This window comes from Kogia breviceps, chromosome 17 (genome assembly GCF_026419965.1).
Source record: "Kogia breviceps isolate mKogBre1 chromosome 17, mKogBre1 haplotype 1, whole genome shotgun sequence".
NCBI lineage: Eukaryota > Metazoa > Chordata > Mammalia > Artiodactyla > Physeteridae > Kogia > Kogia breviceps.
The window spans coordinates 15,672,694-15,689,846 of NC_081326.1; the positions used below are offsets into that span (position 1 = coordinate 15,672,694).

At 45.8% G+C, this 17,153-nt stretch overlaps 1 protein-coding gene across 1 annotated transcript; it reads right to left on the reverse strand.

Annotated features, from left to right (window-relative positions):
• Nucleotides 1-11,980: 11,980 nt before the first annotated feature.
• On the reverse strand, nt 11,981-14,731 carry MSC (musculin). The gene is made up of 2 exons (XM_059042690.2): nt 14,017-14,731; nt 11,981-13,120 (listed from the first exon to the last, which is right to left on the reverse strand). The coding sequence occupies exons 1-2, from the start codon at nt 14,524-14,526 to the stop codon at nt 13,034-13,036; spliced, it is 597 nt and encodes a 198-aa protein (XP_058898673.1). The 5' UTR covers nt 14,527-14,731; the 3' UTR covers nt 11,981-13,033.
• Between the last annotated feature and the right edge of the window lie 2,422 nt (nt 14,732-17,153).

A 17,153-nucleotide genomic window follows, 5' to 3' on the forward strand; every position in this document is an offset into this window, starting at 1 on the left:
AAGTTTTGAAATTGGGAAATGTGAGTCCTCCCGATTCCGTCTTTTTTGAGATTGTTTTGACTAGTTGGGGTTCCTTGCAATTTCATACAAATTTGAGGATTAGCTTTTCCATTTCTGTGTAAAAAACCATTGGAATTTTTGTAGAGATTGCACTGAATTTGTAGATAATTTCATGTAGTACTGACATCCTAACAATATTTAGTCTTTCGATCCATGAACACAGGATGCCTTTCCATTTATTTGGTTGTTCAAGTTCTTTAAGCAATGTTTTATGGTTTTCAGTGTACAAGTCTTTCACCTTCTTGGTTGAATTTATTCCTAGTTGTTTTATACTTTGGGATGCTATCGTAAATGGAATTTTCTTAATATTCTTTTCAGATTGACCATTGCTAGTGTATTGAAACAGCTGACTTGTGTGTGCAGATCTTGTACCTTGCAACTTTGCTGAATTCATTTATTAGCTCTTGTAGCTTTTTGTGGATTCTTTTGTGTGTATAGGATCGTGTCATCTGAGAATGGAGACAGTTTTAATTCTTCCTTTTAAATTTGGATGCCTTTTATTTATTTTTCTTATCTAATTGCTCTGCATAGAAATTCCAATGCAATATTGAATAACAGAGGGGAAAGTGGGCATCTGTGCCTTGTTCCTGATCTTAGGGGTACAGCTTTCAGTCTTTCACCATTGAGTTTGATGTTACCTGTGGGTTCTTCATAAATGCCCTTTATGATATTGAGGAAGTTCCTTCTTTTCTAGTTTTCTGAATGTTTTCATCATGAAAGGGTGTTGAGTTTTGTCAATGGCTTTTTCTGTGTCATTTGAGATGGTCATGTAGGTTTTTCCCCTTCATTCCACAATGTGATATATTACATTGATTGATTTGCTTATGTTAAAACCACCTTTGCAATCCTGGGCATATATTTTAATAGCTTTTTAAAAAATGAAGACATATATAAAGTGTTGCAAGAATATAGAAGACGTAGAATTAATTCTGCAGATCAGGGAGGATGGTATAGTGAAAAGGATGAGTGGAAAGAAGGAAGAGGAAGACAAACCAGCCAGTAAAAAACAGATAAGAAATTACCTTAAATGATAAGGGAATGAAAGCCGAATCTTCCAGCAGAGACTTTCTTTAATCCCAGATAGTTGAGAAGCCATATCCAATTTCCAAAGATCCAGATTCACTTTCCTTATTTATAAAATGAATAGATTATTTTGGTTTTGATTATCATTATTAACATTATAATTTCTTATCTGCTCATATCATAAGCCTTTCCTATGTAGTTACACAATTTGGGGACCGTAATTTTTAATTGTTATATAAGAACCCATGGTTAGGTGGTCACAGTAGGCATTTAGATTAGTCTTTATTTTTCAGTATTTTTAGCATACTACGATGAACACAAAATAGATTATCTATGAGACACCTTCTAGCTCTAAAATGCTGTGACTTCATGATTCTAGAAAATGGATACCACAGGTCCTACCTAATTCCACAATTCCTAATCCCTAATCCTAGATGGTTAGTAAACCTCTCTACCAGATAACTTCCTTAGGTCTACCCTAATTCTCACATGTCTCAGTTCAGACATATTATCGCTTGTCCTGTCCTTGTGAAAATGGATAATAGTGAAATCACCTGTTGCTGGTGGAAAGTTGTTTGTTCCTCAACTCACTTACACAATTCTCTATTACACATATCTAATCTGATTGGCTAATCTAGAGAGAGTGGGGGAGGTGCCTCCACTGCTGGGATCTCCAAGAGTAGGTAAATCTGTGAGCTAAATATCCCACCTGAGGATAGATCTACCTCTTTTAGCTCAGCACACAGACATCAGGCATTTTTCAAATCACCTTCATTAGGAGATAAATAGGAAAACATAACCAAAAAGAAACAGATGCCTTTATAGATGACAAGTGGCTTTCCCCGATGACTCTGGTGAGCATTGCCTGCTAAGCAGACAGACCCTGGCTCCTTTCCCCACATGCAGGCTGTTTTAAGCACTCAGAACCAGGTATAACTCTGTGATGCATCCATTGTCCCAAGTTCACACCCAAGGCTAAGGTGGCCTGGTTGGTGGGCACCATTTTCCTACCAGCTTCCTTTCTACCTGGGAGACATCCTTGGGGAGGCAATGCAATGGGGCTAGTTAAGGGTTTAGATTCTGAGCTAAAAACCAAATTTAAACTCTGAGTCTATCACCTATCCCCCGTGTGGCCCTCGGCAAGTCACTGAAGCTCTGTGGCCCTCAGTGTTCCTACCTGTAAATGAAGAATATCAGAGACTTCCTAATGGTCTAAGGAGAGATTTAAATGAGATACTCTCTGTAAAGTGTATAGCATGAGACTTAGCATGTTGACAATGTTAGTGTCTCTTCCTATTTTAAAGCTTTTGTCCTATATTATACTCATGCAATGAGTTTCCTTTCTGTCTGAGGGATCCCGAGAACCATCAGATTCTGTGCAGAGCTGATGCACTGCATGTGTGGCAGGAACTAGTGTCACTTGTCAAGCCATGTCCTGGGTATCTGTGATGATTATGTATCTCAGGTGGCTCTAAAGAATGGACTTTCCCAAATCACCATCATTTCACAACAGAAAAAAATAATTTAAACCCAAGAGTAGCAGTAACTATTCTCTTTTAGGGCTAATTCATTAAATAGTTATTGAGCACTTGCTTTGTTCCAGGGTTATGATTTCATAGAAACACAAAATTTAAAACCATGATCCCTGATCTGAAGCCATTTACAATTTAAAGACAGGAGAAAGTCAAGCTCATGCAAAACCAGAGCAGGGTCATTGTTTCCAAGATTTGTGTTTCTGAATGGAGGAGTCCTTGTCTCTCCTTCAGCTTTTAGTTGTTAGAATACCCCCCTTCGAATCAGAACCCCTAGAACAAGACTAAATTGGATAAAAATCTTGTTAGGCAAAAGGATGACAGAGTTCCTAAATGAACGGAAGAGTTTCTAAATTCTGTACTCTTTTAAACTTACCCTTTTAAATTTTAGTGATAAATGATGACTCATGATGTACTGTTCACTGTCTGGCCCAAGTTAGAAACCTTGTAATCATCATTAATTTCTCCCTGTCTTTTGACCCACATCCAGTTCACAAGCCAGTCACCTCAATTCTAGCAGCAAAATGACTCTTGAATCCACCCCTTGTGTGCCCACTACCACCCTCAGCCTAAGGGCTCAGTTTCTCTTGCCTTGTCTGTCCAGTTCACATGTCCTTCAGCCTATCCTGCACGCCTGCCGCAAGCCAGAGAGCATTCCAAGAGCCCGGGCTCAGGTGAATCTCATCTCATCTCTAGATGTGAAACAACCTCACAGGTGTAAAATGCTAAAGCAATCAAGATTTTGAGAAATCACAGAGGTGAAAAATACTAAAGGAAAGCAATGGGAAAATATCCTACCTAAAGAGGGAAAAAATTCACCAGATTCTTGGAACAATAGACCAGATTTCAACATTTCCTAGGCCTCTAGGAATTTAAAGAAAGCCATCTTTTTTTTTTTTTTCCTGAAGTTTCTTCTATTTAGATCAGTGTTTTTCCACTATAATTGTTAGTCTGAGGTAAATCGAATATAATTTTCGAATGCTTGTTCAAAGGTCTGACCAATCTCCTTGTCTTATCATTTTTTAAAACTAACGAAAATCTGCCTTTAGAAGGAAATAGCTTTAAATACCACAATTGCTGCACTTATATGATTTTTATACCACACTGAAGAAGCCTTTAGTACCTTTGTAAGACTGAGCATTTCTAATGGAAATGAAGAGTCTGCAGTGAAGTTTATACTTGACAGTAAAGTCACATGGAAAGAGCACAGCTCTTCTGTAGAACAAGTTGGAAGACACCTGAGGGGTTTGAGCTCATCTGAAACATTTAAGGTGGACTTTGTGCCTCTGCTCAGGGGTTCAGCCTCCCTGTCTGCAATGGACCAATGAGCTGCATCCCTGACGCCGCCATTCACAAGACCCGTAAGAAATAGAGCAGTTTAGAACTGACAGAGACTGGAGGCTTCATCTAGCCCAGGCCCCTCATTTCCGATGAGAAGCCAAAGTCGGAAAAGGGAGCGATTGCCCCAGGCCACCCAACTAGTCAGTTTCTCAGATGGCCCCAATTGTCACCCTAGGCACACTCCCCAGTGCTTGGCGGGTGCACGTCGAAAGCAGCTGCAGAAAATAGCTGTCATGGTGCCAAATTCTTCTCTGCTGGTGTCCTTCAGATCAGGAGGGCTGAATGCCAACTGGAACCTCAGAGTCTGTGAATTCTAATCCTGGACAGTTCTGGTCACAGGGTCTTAAATTTCCCTCCAGAGCAGAGGTTCTGGGTCAGATCAGAGGGGAGTTGGAAAGCATGAGTGCATCCTGTGGGTGCATCTGAATTTGTGCAGATTGTTGGTGCTGTTTATAACCTCAGTGTGTTATAATGGCCATATAATCAATCTATGCATTGTTCTATCCAGCTGACCTGACCATACAGATATATTTTAACAATCTATTCTCACAGCCCCCAATGAGCTAGATGTGTTTCTTGTCGTGTAAATCAATACCTTGAAGACTTCAAAATTCTAAAAGGCCAATCCCTTTAGAGGAGACCTGAAACAGATTCACAGTTAAAGTCTTAGAATTGTCAGATTTCAGGAAAAATAAGGGGCTCCAAATGGTCAGGAACCCTTTGCACTTTCTCCTACATGCTAAGAAGATGACTTTTCCCAAATGGTCATCTCAAAGTGGAGATGACGGTGATGCTGACACTGATACTTAATAGATGAACATTTGCTGATGTCCTCCAATGCCAGGCACTAAGTGTTTGACATTCACTGTTGCTTTGAACCTTCACAAACAACCCCATCAGGTAGGTTCTATTATATCTTCATTCTACAAGTGAGGAAACTGAGATTCAGTGATTTTAAGTCACTGGTAAGAGTCTGTGCTCTTCACCGCCATACTAGGCCTTAACTTCAGTCACTAGACCAGTACTGGAAGGCCTCCATGACTTACAGTTCTTTCTGGGAAGCCCTTCCCCTGCCTTGTCCCCTGGCCTCACCTGTCAGCTCTCTGCGAAGCCCTCCATGGAGGTCCAAGACTGGGTGTAGTACCCTTCCTCCTGGAGGGCCATGTCCCCTCATAGCACACAGCACCCCATGCTTCAAGGATCAGTCCATTCGTCCACTTCTCTGTTCCTTTGCGGCTCTTTGAGGTGAGGCAACTATGTCATTCATTTCATTCATCCAACGCTGTCCTGGCTCATAGTTGATGCTCCATAAGAGTTTCTTGAATAACTGGCTAATGTGGAAATTGACAATATGTTTCAGTTATCTATGGCTGAGTCATAAACCACCCCCAATTTAGTAGCTTAAAGCAACTCTATTATTATTACCTCCCACAATTCTGTGGATCAGGAATTAGGACAGGGCCCAGTAGAGATGGCTCACCTCTGCCATCTGTCCTCCATGGCCCCTTCATTTTCCATAAGAAGCTCCACAGTTGGCCCTCCCGGGAACATCCATCTCACTGATCTTGCTGTCAGCTGGGTCCTCCATTCTCAGGTGTAGACCCAGGGTTTCTGTCTCTCTTGTGTGGCCTCTCCATGTGGTCCCATCGGAAATGTGGTTGGAATTCTCACGTGGAAGCTCAAGGATCTCAAGTAAGTACAAGCAGAAATGGCTGGTCCTTAAGGCTCAGGCCTGGAACTGTCAGAGAGTCACTCTACCACCTTCTATTGGTTAGAGCAGGTCACTGGGCCAGCCCTACACAAGGCCATGGGCAGTGGGGCACCTGGTTCATCAGGGACCATCTTTGGTGATTAGATACCCCATCATCTAGTAGAATCAAACCCATCTCAGCCCAAGTCTCCAAAGAAATGGTGTTAGTCAGAGGAGGACCAAGGCAGAGAAGGTGGATAGCTTGGCCTATTCCATCACCACTATTTGAGGGAAAACCTGTCATTAAAGCCCATAAAAGTTAGGGATTGCCAGAGAGCTCTGTGCATGTGAACAGCCAGCAGAACAGGGCCTGGTGAGAAACACCTAAGATGTTCTGTTTAGAACATAACATATAGCCTATATCCAGCAAGGCAGAGGTCTGAGATAGCGTTAGAACTATGGTCTTTCCACCCCTTACAGCTCCCTTCTTTTCTCTGTGTACATTCGGTTTACCCATCTTGTCCCCTCAGGCTCCTGAGGCCTTGGTTTCCACCCCCTCAAGCACTGTCCTATGCAATTTTGATGCTCCTTAATTGGATTTAGCCTGAGGAGTTTCTGCTATTACTTTTGCACAGATGATACTCCCTCCCACTGCCTGGCTCTTGGAACAGTTTCTTTAAGGATCATCCAAGTCTCTTAGACTCTTGTCACTGAGCTTTTTATTTTATGGGATCCTTTCTTTGCATTTGAAGATGATTTCTTCCAAGGCATTTGAGGCTTCTCTGCGGTTTTGTTGTTGTTTGTTTTTATTTCTTTTCTACTCAAATTATGCATGTCAAGGCATTTAGTTACTTTAGTAATGTGCCCAGTATAAGTTAATCAATATTATCATGAATAAGCATATTTTTCCTTACTTGGCAAGCCTACAGATAAAAAACTCTTTATTGAGGAATAGTGAAAATGATTCCTATGTTTCCTTAAATAAATTTCTTCATTAGTATGATATAATGGCTATGATTCTAATAAAGCCCTCAGAGAATGTTAATATATGGACAAAAGAAATGGGATTTTGCACTCCTGAACTTTGGGCATCACTTTCCCTTTCATCTGAAAATTAGGTCCAGCCCTGAAGCTACAAAGGCTCAAAATGAAGAGCCTGTAGGAGACAGGAGAGATGGGTATGAGGCAGAAAGAGCAGGAAGCCATACGGAGATTCGTCTGAGAGCAGCCTTTATGGAACCAGTGCACACGTTGATCCTGCTGATTTTCCTGCTAGACTACAGTGGCATTGCACCGAGAAAGCCCTTCCCATCTAAGCTGTCATCCCAACCTCTCTAGAGAATCTTTCTGATCAAGTGTTTGCTCCTATATCCAATCTAGACTTGATCTATAGGCTCCTGGCCTACTGAGATGGCCACAAAGTCAAGAAAACATGAATCTTACCAATGAAAAGGGCCTTAGGAATTATCTAGGCCCGTGGTTCTCAAACTTTTTTTTGCCTCTGATTTTTTTTTACACTTTTAAAAAGTCTTAAAGACCCTGCAAAGCTTTTGTTTATGTGACTTCTATCTGTTGATATTTACTGGATTAGAAGTCAAAAGTCAAAGGTGAGAGAAAACATTTGCTAATTCATAATGAACTAATTACATATGAAAGAAAATAACATATTTTCAATAAAAATAACTATGTTTTCCAAAACATTTTAATAGGAAAGGTGGCAAAGTTTTATATTTATGCACATCCCTTTAATATCTGACTTTGTAGAATGTAGCTGGATTTTCATTTCTGTTTTCTACATCAATCTGTTGTGATACGTTATTTTGATCGACATATGTGAAGAAAATCCAGCCTCACGCAGATATGTAGTTGTAAAGAGAAGAAGCATTTTAATGACTACTTCAGCTAATTGTGGATATTTTTTGATACTACACCAAGACTCCACAAGTATAGTTTCTGAAAGGTTGGCTGCAGTGTGAAATCTGAAATCATATCAACGAACTTTTCGTGTTGTTACATCAAAAACCATTGGGCTGGGCTTCCCTGGTGGCGCAGTGGCTGAGAATCCAACTGCCGACGCAGGGGACACGGGTTCGTGCCCCGGTCCGGGAAGATCCCACATGACGCGGGGCGGCTGGGCCCGTGAGCCATGGCCGCTGAGCCTGCGCGTCCGAAGCCTGTGCTCCGTCCGCAACGGGAGAGGCCACAACAGTGAGAGGCCCGCGTACCGCAAAAAAACAAAAACAACAACAACAAAAAACCATTAGTCTATCTTATGCTCCTAAATGAATTTGGTTTTTTTGTCCCATGGATAATTTTTGATATTGAGCATTATGATCTTTATTTTTTTAAGAGAAAACCAAATGAAAGTTTCTACTTAGTGGCAACAAAAAGAAAGGTCAATGCAGGCAAATTAGAGGTGGCATAAAAGAGCAAGGTGATAAAAGTGGTAATGGGGAATGATGGGAGAAATTTGCAGAACTAAGGACATCTGAACTACTGTTAGAGGAAAGGAGAGAAATCAAGACTTCATATTTTTTTTTAAATTAGCATTTATGGAACATTGCCCAGGTGCTTAATAGAATTATCTCATTTAATCCATTTTCAATACTGTCTGTGATGTAGGATGTGTTATTCTTGTCTCATCGCTCTGAGGATGCAGAGCTGGGACTAGACTGAAACCAGCTACATCTGACACAGCAGAGTGCAATCTTTTAAGAAATATGAGTTTTAAAAATCCCCAAAATAATATATAACATTTTTTAACAAAGAAAAGTAAAAGATAAAACCTCTTGCTCTTTGTTCCCCACTCCTCCCCATTTCTACTGATGGGAGTAATAGTCAATACAAATACCCTATTTTCACCAAACTGAAAGCCCCTGCTCTTAACTGTTCCACAAGCGTCTTTACCACAAGCAATGAAGGACCCCAAAGTTGATCTGTAACCTATATTGGTGATAGCAGAGCCACAAGGGCTGAGAAAATTCAAGGCACTAGTACTTTAGTGCTAATTATGTTGACACCATGACATGTAGATTTCAGGTTCTGGCTACTTCCTAGCCCTTCTTAGAGTCATGGATTCCAAGGAATTTTCTGGATCATTTTTTTCACTGTGTGGGAGAGAGAAGAAAAGAGAATACAAAGGGCAAAACAGCATAGAAAAGGAGATGAATGGTGAGTGCAAAGATGCAAGCACACTGACAGTCCTCAGGTAGATAAACAGAAGTGCCTTGGGAAAAGAGAGTGGCCAGGTGACCAGTTCCAAAGGCGACCAAGCCTCACCTCCTAGTGAACTCTTCTGGAAGTTAGATGCTGGGCGGTGAGAAGTCAATTATGAACTTCCCTGTTTTTTGCCCTTCCAGACATTACTAAAATGAAATTCTTGGTTATCATTTTAACTTACTTCAAAAGTAACCGCCAAAGTACCTACCTATTATCTATTACAATAGGATGTGTTCCATTTACTTCTTTTTATAGAGGAGGGGGATGTCTTTCTTATTTATTTTTGACTTATGAAGCTTTTATTACCAGGGGAAAAACTGTGCCTGTAAAAAAAAAAAAAACAATCTCCTTTGTAAAGTAATGGTCATTGTCACTGTCTGCTGAAGGAGCCATCAGACTATGAAAATAAAGTTGTAACTTGAAGCTCAGTTCAAAAGACTATGCCCCAAATCAATTTTACATCCACAACCAAGAGAAACGCCTAAATGTTTCAAAATTACAGTGCCGAAAGCATTTCTTTTAAAATATTCATTTTAGGAAGAGCCTGTGAAAGGGGATTTTTGTTCTCTTTGATTGAGTCAGTCTCACTAATAATAATGCTTTGGTCCCTCAAAAAGCCCCCGAAGAGTATTTTTCAATTTACTCATTTGATTTGTTTATTCAGTATTTTTTACATTTCTTAAACTTTTTTTTCCTTCAACTTTTCTCTCACAGCAGTAATAATCAAACTGAAATAACCCTAAGGACAAACTTCTCTCTCTTTTTTTTAATTCACTGATTACCCCAGCCCCCAACTCCTATTTCTCCAACCCAAATCCCTAAAGGAAAATGATGAAGAGAAAATATAAGGACGGTTTTGGGGATGCCTTTCTACCACTCAGAGCTCACGATAGCCACGACAGTCACAGTAGATCAAGAAAGGACTGGTTCAAGGTGCTTCAGGCCTCTCCCAACAGCAACCCTTGCCCAGAAGCTTGAGCAATTTGAACTGATTCATTGGGACTTACTAGAAACTGGCCCCTTTCTTCTTTTTTTTAATAACATAATTCTTGACATTGGACTTTGTCCAGAAACCATGGAGCAAAAAATTCTCGAGAAAGTTTTTTTTCCTTCTCTATAAATTATCAGATTATCAAATGCAATAAAAAATGAGTTTGCAGAGAACAACATTCTGGGTATGTGAGTCAGTGAAAGCACCCCTTATTTGGGGGTGAGAGCAGAGTAGGGGCAGAAAATCTGTGGGTTTTCCCCCGAAGTGTCCTGAAAGAATATAATTATAGTAACAAAATATTTTTTATTTATGAAAATGTGCCGTAATATTTCCTTGTTTATTCAAATGCTTTTTCTTATCTGTATTCACCACAAATATAGTCTTTTTTTTTTTTTTCTTTTCTTTCTGTTTTTGTTTCTGCTCTGGTGGGGCACTTCTCTCTCACTGTTTTAATCCAGGCATTTCAAAATAGGACCTAGTCTTAAAGACTGGATTCCTGAAATGTCCCACCTGTTTAAAGTGTCCCCATTTGCGGAAGCCTCCCCTCCCTTTCCCTTTAGTTATCAGTCAGCCTTTACGGGCATTGCTCACTGCCTTAGAAGGGTTGCTTAAATATTATCTCATTTATTCCTGACAGCAATCTTCCAAGGTGGCCACTGTTATTACCCCATTTTGTAGACAGGGAAACGGAGGTGGAGGGGGGTTGCACAGGGTCACTAGTCTGGGGGGTGGCAGAGCTTGGATTCCAAGCTTGGTTCTGCAGACCTTCAGGTTCACCTTAACAAGATACAACAATGCCTCCTTTCCTCGAAAAGGACCTCATTTCCTGGAAGCTTTGGAAAAGATCTTGACTCAGAGCTGGCTTCAAGCAGACACCCTACCCCCAAGAAGCCTGGCTTCCAGTGCTTACAAAAGGCCTAAGTGCCTTTAACCACCGTGATGAGGTTTTCTGTCACTAGCTACTCCCAAGTTCTCCTTTAACCAGACAGCCCTGCTGAAACCCCCTTCTGACTTCTGCCACTGAAGACTGGATCCCCGCCGGGTATGAACAAAAGCCCAAGAAAAGGGTGCCAGAAAGCGGTTCTCCGGGAGCTTGGGTTCGGTTTAGTTCAACACAGGAAACCATGCTCCCTCACCTCACTCGCACCTCCTAAACTCCAGCTGGATTTTCTCTGTCTGGGCAAGAAAACTGCCTTTCAATTTTATAAAATAATGGACACACCCCAAATCAGGCAGTTGTTTAGGTAGTTCTATCCTTCACACTTTTCTAAATTTTCTAAAGTTTCTACAGAGAGAATGCTCCTTTAAAAAAGACCTGTGTTTAGGGCTTCCCTGGTGACGCAGTGGTTGAGAATCTGCCTGCCGATGCAGGGGACACGTGTTCGTGCCCCGGTCCGGGAAGATCCCACGTGCCGCGGAGCGGCTGGGCCCGTGAGCCATGGCCGCTGAGCCTGCGCGTCCGGAGGCTGCGCTCCGCAACGCGAGAGGTCACAACAGTGAGAGGCCCGCGTACCGCAAAAAAAAAAAAAAAAAAGACCTGTGTTTAAAAAACCATGTGATGGGTTTCCCAAGTTATTACTTCCTGTGAAAACTGCAGGTAGTTACGTCAAGAAGTCTATATAAACAATATTTGAAAAAAAGAAAAGCTCTACTGAAGTACAAATTAGCGCCTTGTATTGTGGTTTTATTCTGCTAGTTAGACCTGAGACCCATCCTCCACTCCGGGTATGTAGGCTGTAGGGGGTTCTTGAACTACTTGCAATTGTTAGCACTGGAGTGTGTTTTAGGCTGGAGAAATCGTCGTGTGTGTGTGTAAAAGAAAACAGTGCACATATATTACTTTGAAGAGTGTTTACCTTTCAACGTGGCTCAGGCCCCAGAAGATTCTTAGGGCCTAACAAGCCTCCAGTTCCTGCCTTCCAGTAACCCTTGCCTTGAGAAGACGAATCATAGAAAGAGAGTTACGCTTGAAGTTGCAGCGATCCAAAAGTGATCAATCCCCTCGGCCGACAATGACCTAATCCCCGTCCAGAGCCAAGAGGGCACCTTTAAATTAATTCCCAGACCAAACTCAGTCAAGGGCAACAAAGACCACCTTCTGATGCCCCAGGGGCACTCGGTTTTCACAACGCGTTTTATTATTCATACAAAAATAAATTTATTTACATTTGCTAATTACTGCGGCAGTGCGGCCTGGCGCAGCGGCGCGTTCCCCCGGAGCAGGGGCACTAGGTACGGAACAGCCTCGGCGGCCCGCCCCGCCGGAGGAAGAACGCGGACGCCGAGAGGCAGTGTTGGAGGCGGGGGCCACCCCGAGCGGGGAGGCCAGCTGGGGACAGTCAGGAGTGGGGGGAGGGGAGCTGCAAGTAGGTGTGGGAGGAGGCACGAGAGGCAGGCGCCGAAGGAGACCCGAGCCGGGTTCAGTGGGGAGAGCCGGAGGCGAGGCTCAAGCCTAGAAGGCGAGCGGGGTGACGGAAGCCAGGTTTCGGAGAGATGGGCGCCTGGGGGGAGTGAGAGGCGTGACCGCACCTGAAAGCCGAACCGCCGGGGCGCCGCTCCTGGCAAAGCCAGCTGAGTTGGTCTCAGAAAGCGCGGCCCCACCCCTCCCCGAGCGGAGAGGGCATCGTGCGCTGCCCCGTGGGATACAAACCCGGCCCAGGTGCGCCACACTCTCTTTGCAACTTAAAGACGCGCCCCAGGTAGGTCTCACGCGAAGACCTCCGTCTTCGAAGCCGATTGCCGAGAGCGCGTTCTAACAATTACCCAACCGCGAAAGGCCTGGGCTGCGCAGAGCCGTGCCATCACCCACGTAGATCTGGCTCAGCCTGGAAACGAACGCCTAGGCGGCTGCGCGCTGCGCTCAGCCTGCAGCGCCGGCGTTAGTCGACACTGCTAAAGCCGGAGGCTGGAGCTGGGTCCGCGTGTGGAGGGTCGTCGCCCAAACCCGCGGCAGCCTAGCCGTCCGCATCCTGCGATGACGGCCGCGCCGCGGAACCCCGGGGCCCTGCACCCCACGCCCGCCACCTGTCGAGTTCACAGTCCCGGGGTGGGAGTCTAGGAGAAGCCAATGGAACTGTCCTCCCATTCTCGGGGGTTCTGGCGCTCTCTCCCTTCTCTCCCTGACCCCCAAACACACTCGCTTAACCAATAATCCCTTCGAGTGAGTTCGAGTTCGATCTAAGCGGTGGTTCCACATAATCTGTTGGCTGCGGAAACTTCTTTGGTGTCAGAGTCGGGTCGTCCCGAGACCACAAATGGCCATGTCTGTAAAATCAAGAAGAGCATCAGATACTGGAGGAGAAACGACCGTTTCAAACCGAAACCGCTCTCCAAACGGAACCCTGGAATATCCCTGGCTTTGAGTAGCTCACATTTTATCAGTATTCTGGGAATTTGCGTGTCTTCTCTCTAAGCTAAGATTTTAACTTTACTGTATTTTGATCACGTGAGACGGGAGGTGGCCGTCCATGCTGCCGTCACGATGATTCCGCGAAATTTGCATGAATTTGGAATTTTGTCGCTTAGTTCCCTTCCCCCCAACACACACACACACACACACACACACACACACACACACACACTGAGCAACTAAGCCATTCGCTCCAAGTAGGAACTGGGATATGATCTTTCTCAAGCCTGGAGAATTGGCAGGTCGGAAAGGGACTTTCCAGACAAATCCCGCTTGGGGAAACCTCTGCTGTTCTTCAAGAATTGAAAAACCCAAAGGCTTTCGAAAAGAGATCGGCCTTCCCTCCTTCCTCTCAGAAAGTAAGGCTTGTTGATTCAAACCTGTCAGACGCTTAGCTGGAAAAAGCTAGGAAGGGAGATTTGCCAATCAATCTACAACGGGACAGAGGACTCAGATGGAACTTAGATTTAGCCCGGAAGCAGGGTATTAGACAATAGCTGTCACTGGGCAAAGCACCACGTACAATGATCAGAACGATGCAAACACAGAAGGGTGGATGGTTCTCCTGCAGGAAAATGGCTCCCCCCCCCCCCACCGGTGATCTGGGAGAAACTAAACTGGCCTCCTCACCACCCATACCGGAACCCTCCTACCCCCGGTTTTCCCCAGCGGCCAGACTCTGCCCGGCGCCCCGGAGCGCGCCGGGCGTCTCTCGGCCGCCCGCCCCGGGCCTCGCGCGCCGCGCCCCTACCAGGTTCACCGGGTGCACGTAGCCGTTCTCGTAGCGGTCCTCCTGCAGCAGCTGCCGCAGGTGCGCGATGTAACTGGAAGCCAGCCGGAGCGTGTCCAGCTTGGAAAGCTTGGTGTCGGGGGGCACCCAGGGCAGGCTGGTCTTGAGCCTGGAGAAGGCTTTGCTCAGCACGCGCATCCGGGCGCGCTCGCGGGCGTTGGCCGCGTTCCTCTGCGACTGCTTGCACTCGGCCGCCGAGCCCTTGGGCGGGAGGGGCTTCTTGCCCCCGCCGCCCCCCGACACCCCGGGCCGCTTCCTCTTGCAGCCTCCGGCGTCGCCGGCCGCGCCCAGCGCACAGCGCTCCTCCTCGCCGTCGGGGTCTTCCTCCTCGGCGGACGAGTTGTCACTGGGCGAGATGTAGCTGCGCTCGGCGCCGCGGAGGGGCGGCCTCTTGGACACGGGGACCGGGTACCCGCGCTGCAGCTCCCGCAGCTCCATCTCCTCGGGGTCGCTCCCCGAGCCGGTGGACATCGCCGTGTCCCCCACGCCCCCGCCTTCCGCCCCCAGGCCAGTCTCGCGGCCTCCGCCTTCCGCTCCCTCGCGGAGGCGGGAGCCAGGCTGAACTCCGGTGAGGACCAGAGGCGGGGTCTGGAAGCGCGGAGCCCAGAGAACGAGCCCCGCCGCTAACCCGGGAGAGCGGGGCCGAGAAGTCGGCGCCCGGGCCCAGGCTCGGCGCGCACCACGGCGCGCAGCGCCTTTTGACAGGACTATTTATCTGTACTCCTCGGAAGAAACCACCCAGGGCAAAGAAGAGGGGGTTGGAAAGGGGGGCAAGAGGTGGGGCGGGGGCGTGGAAGGGGTGGGGACCATTTTCAGAATGCTGAGGATCCGCTGGTGGGGGCGGGGAAGGGACGTCTCTGTTGAGCCGGGATTTGGGCCCCTGTCCCCGACGGATCCATCGAGTGCGAGATAACTGTGCGCAGGGTGAGTGAAGGAGGGGACCTTGTTCGTACCCATGTACCCATCCCATTTCCACCCCGCGACTGATCTTAGCGATGGCGAAGGTTGCCAGACACGTGGAAACCCCAGGATCGCGACCTCTGCTTCTTTCCCGAGTCTTTTCAGCAGAACAGTATTTTCCAAGTGCATCGCTCATAACGTCTGACTGCCTATTCAAGCCTGGCCCGACAAAAGAGTAAAAGCAAAACAAGCAAGCAGCGCCAAACAGTCCGCGAGTTACCTCTCGTTTCCCTCCCCTCCTTTCCTTTAACCTCGCTGTATGATTTACAGAGCTCTTTCATCTACATTGGTTCCTTTCATTTTCAGACATCTGTGACTTAAATGTTATTATCTCCACTTTGCAGAACTTGAAGCTAAGCCGCAGAGATAGATATTAAATAAAGGACCCCAAATCAACAGTCTGGTAAGTAGAATATGGACTCAAAATCCGTGAGTAGAATCCCTGGCCCCTCGGTATTCCAGTCGCTACACGCCTCCCCGTCGCACAGCACAGATGCTTATGTCCGCTATTTTTTTTTGCTGTCTTGAGAGTTCCATGTGTTAATTTTGTTTTTAACACCACCGTGCGTAAGATACAGGATCCTGCCCCAGCGGTTGAGTTATAGTCTAGGGACTCGATGACTGTTTTAGATGGTATGTTGAAGAGCGCGCTCCTGGATGCTGAATGTAAGTCAACGCAATCGTCCAAAGTAAAAAAACAAAAACACCCCGACAAAACGGCACCCAGAAGTATGCCCCTCAAAGGAGACAAACCGTAACTGCGGTCTTATCGTTTTCTCACCCCAAGGGCCTTTGCAATACGTGGTCTGGGGATGTGTACTTCATTTTGGAAGGGGACGCCAATGGCCATCTATTGAATGCCTGCTGTGTGCCAGGTACTGCATTGGGCCCACTGAGTAATTAAAACAAACACACGAAACTAAAACAACAACAAAATCATTAAAACCCTATGAGGTTGGGTTGGGGTGAGTTACTCCGTTCTGAGGAAACGGAATCTTCACCCCCGAATCAGGTGTTTACCTGTCCTTTCCCTACAAGCCCACAGCTTCCCAAGCCGAGCGAAGCGTAAGGAGAGACTGATGGGCGGTTAGCTGGGGACCGAGCGGGCTGAAGCCGCGGGGCCAGCCTCGCTCCGCCGGCTCCTCCGGCAGAACAAATGCGCCCGGCTCCACGCCTGAAGGGCCGCAACAGGTGGCTGGCCCGGGCTGACTTCATCACTCAGGCATCATCGTTCCACCTTCGTCTCCCAGGCCAGGCCTCCCCCGCGGGGGTGTTTCGCCAAACCCCTCCCGCTCGCCCCCGTTTGCAGAGGTTTTCTCCCGGGATATTTTGTCATTTGGTTGGGGGACGGGGGTGGAGAGTAGGGGGAGGGGCTCCTTTGGGATCAGTTGAGTAAAAAGATCGCTCGCTCTCAGTTCTCTCTGGTCTGGGAAAACGCAGGGAATACTCGACAGAGCGTAGACATCTTTCCTGAAACGCTTGAACTTGAACTTGACTAGGTGTGCCAGGCGAAGGAGAAAAGCAAAAGCCAAAAAAAAAAACCACACACACACCCAACAACAACAATAAACGAGAGAGAATGGGGGGCAAAAAGACGTAAAGAGGAGATCTCAGGCAGCTTTTTGCATCGCCTATTGATGACTTGAAGCTATCAGCATAAATACAGAGTCTCACACATTAGAGGCAGGCATATAGGTTTTTAAAATCAGGATTGTTTATACAGGTGCAGAACAAAGTCTTTTCTTTAGAAAGATTAATGGCAGGGAGAGCTCTAGATTTTCTCTAAACAGTCGCAAAAACTGTACCCAGCCTCAACGCGAAGTGGGTCATGTACAGTTTCTTTTCCTTGAACGAACTGCCTGACCCCAAGAATTCTTTTTTTTTTTTTAATAGCTCTTTCCTTTTTCCTTCTTTTTTCTTTTCCCTTCCTTCCTTCCTTCTTCCCTCCCTCCCTCCCCTCTCTTCTTCCCTTTCTCCCTCTGATCTCTTTCAAGAAAGACAGCTATTTTCTCTATTTTCTTTTATCTTGTTTTCATTTCCCCTTTCACTCCATTTCTTTCTAGTTACATTTTTATTCTTTCACTCTTTTTTTCAAGTTGCAGACTCCTAATGAAGATTAAGAAATGTATCTTCATATA

Excerpts from the sequence above, each read along its gene's own strand:
- MSC (XM_059042690.2), bottom strand. The coding sequence starts at position 14,526 with ATGTCCACCGGCTCGGGGAGCGACCCCGAGGAGATGGAGCTGCGGGAG. Across the intron at positions 13,121-14,016 it reads ACGTGCACCCGGTGAACCTG|ACATGGCCATTTGTGGTCTC; the intron begins GTAGGGGCGCGG and ends TTGATTTTACAG.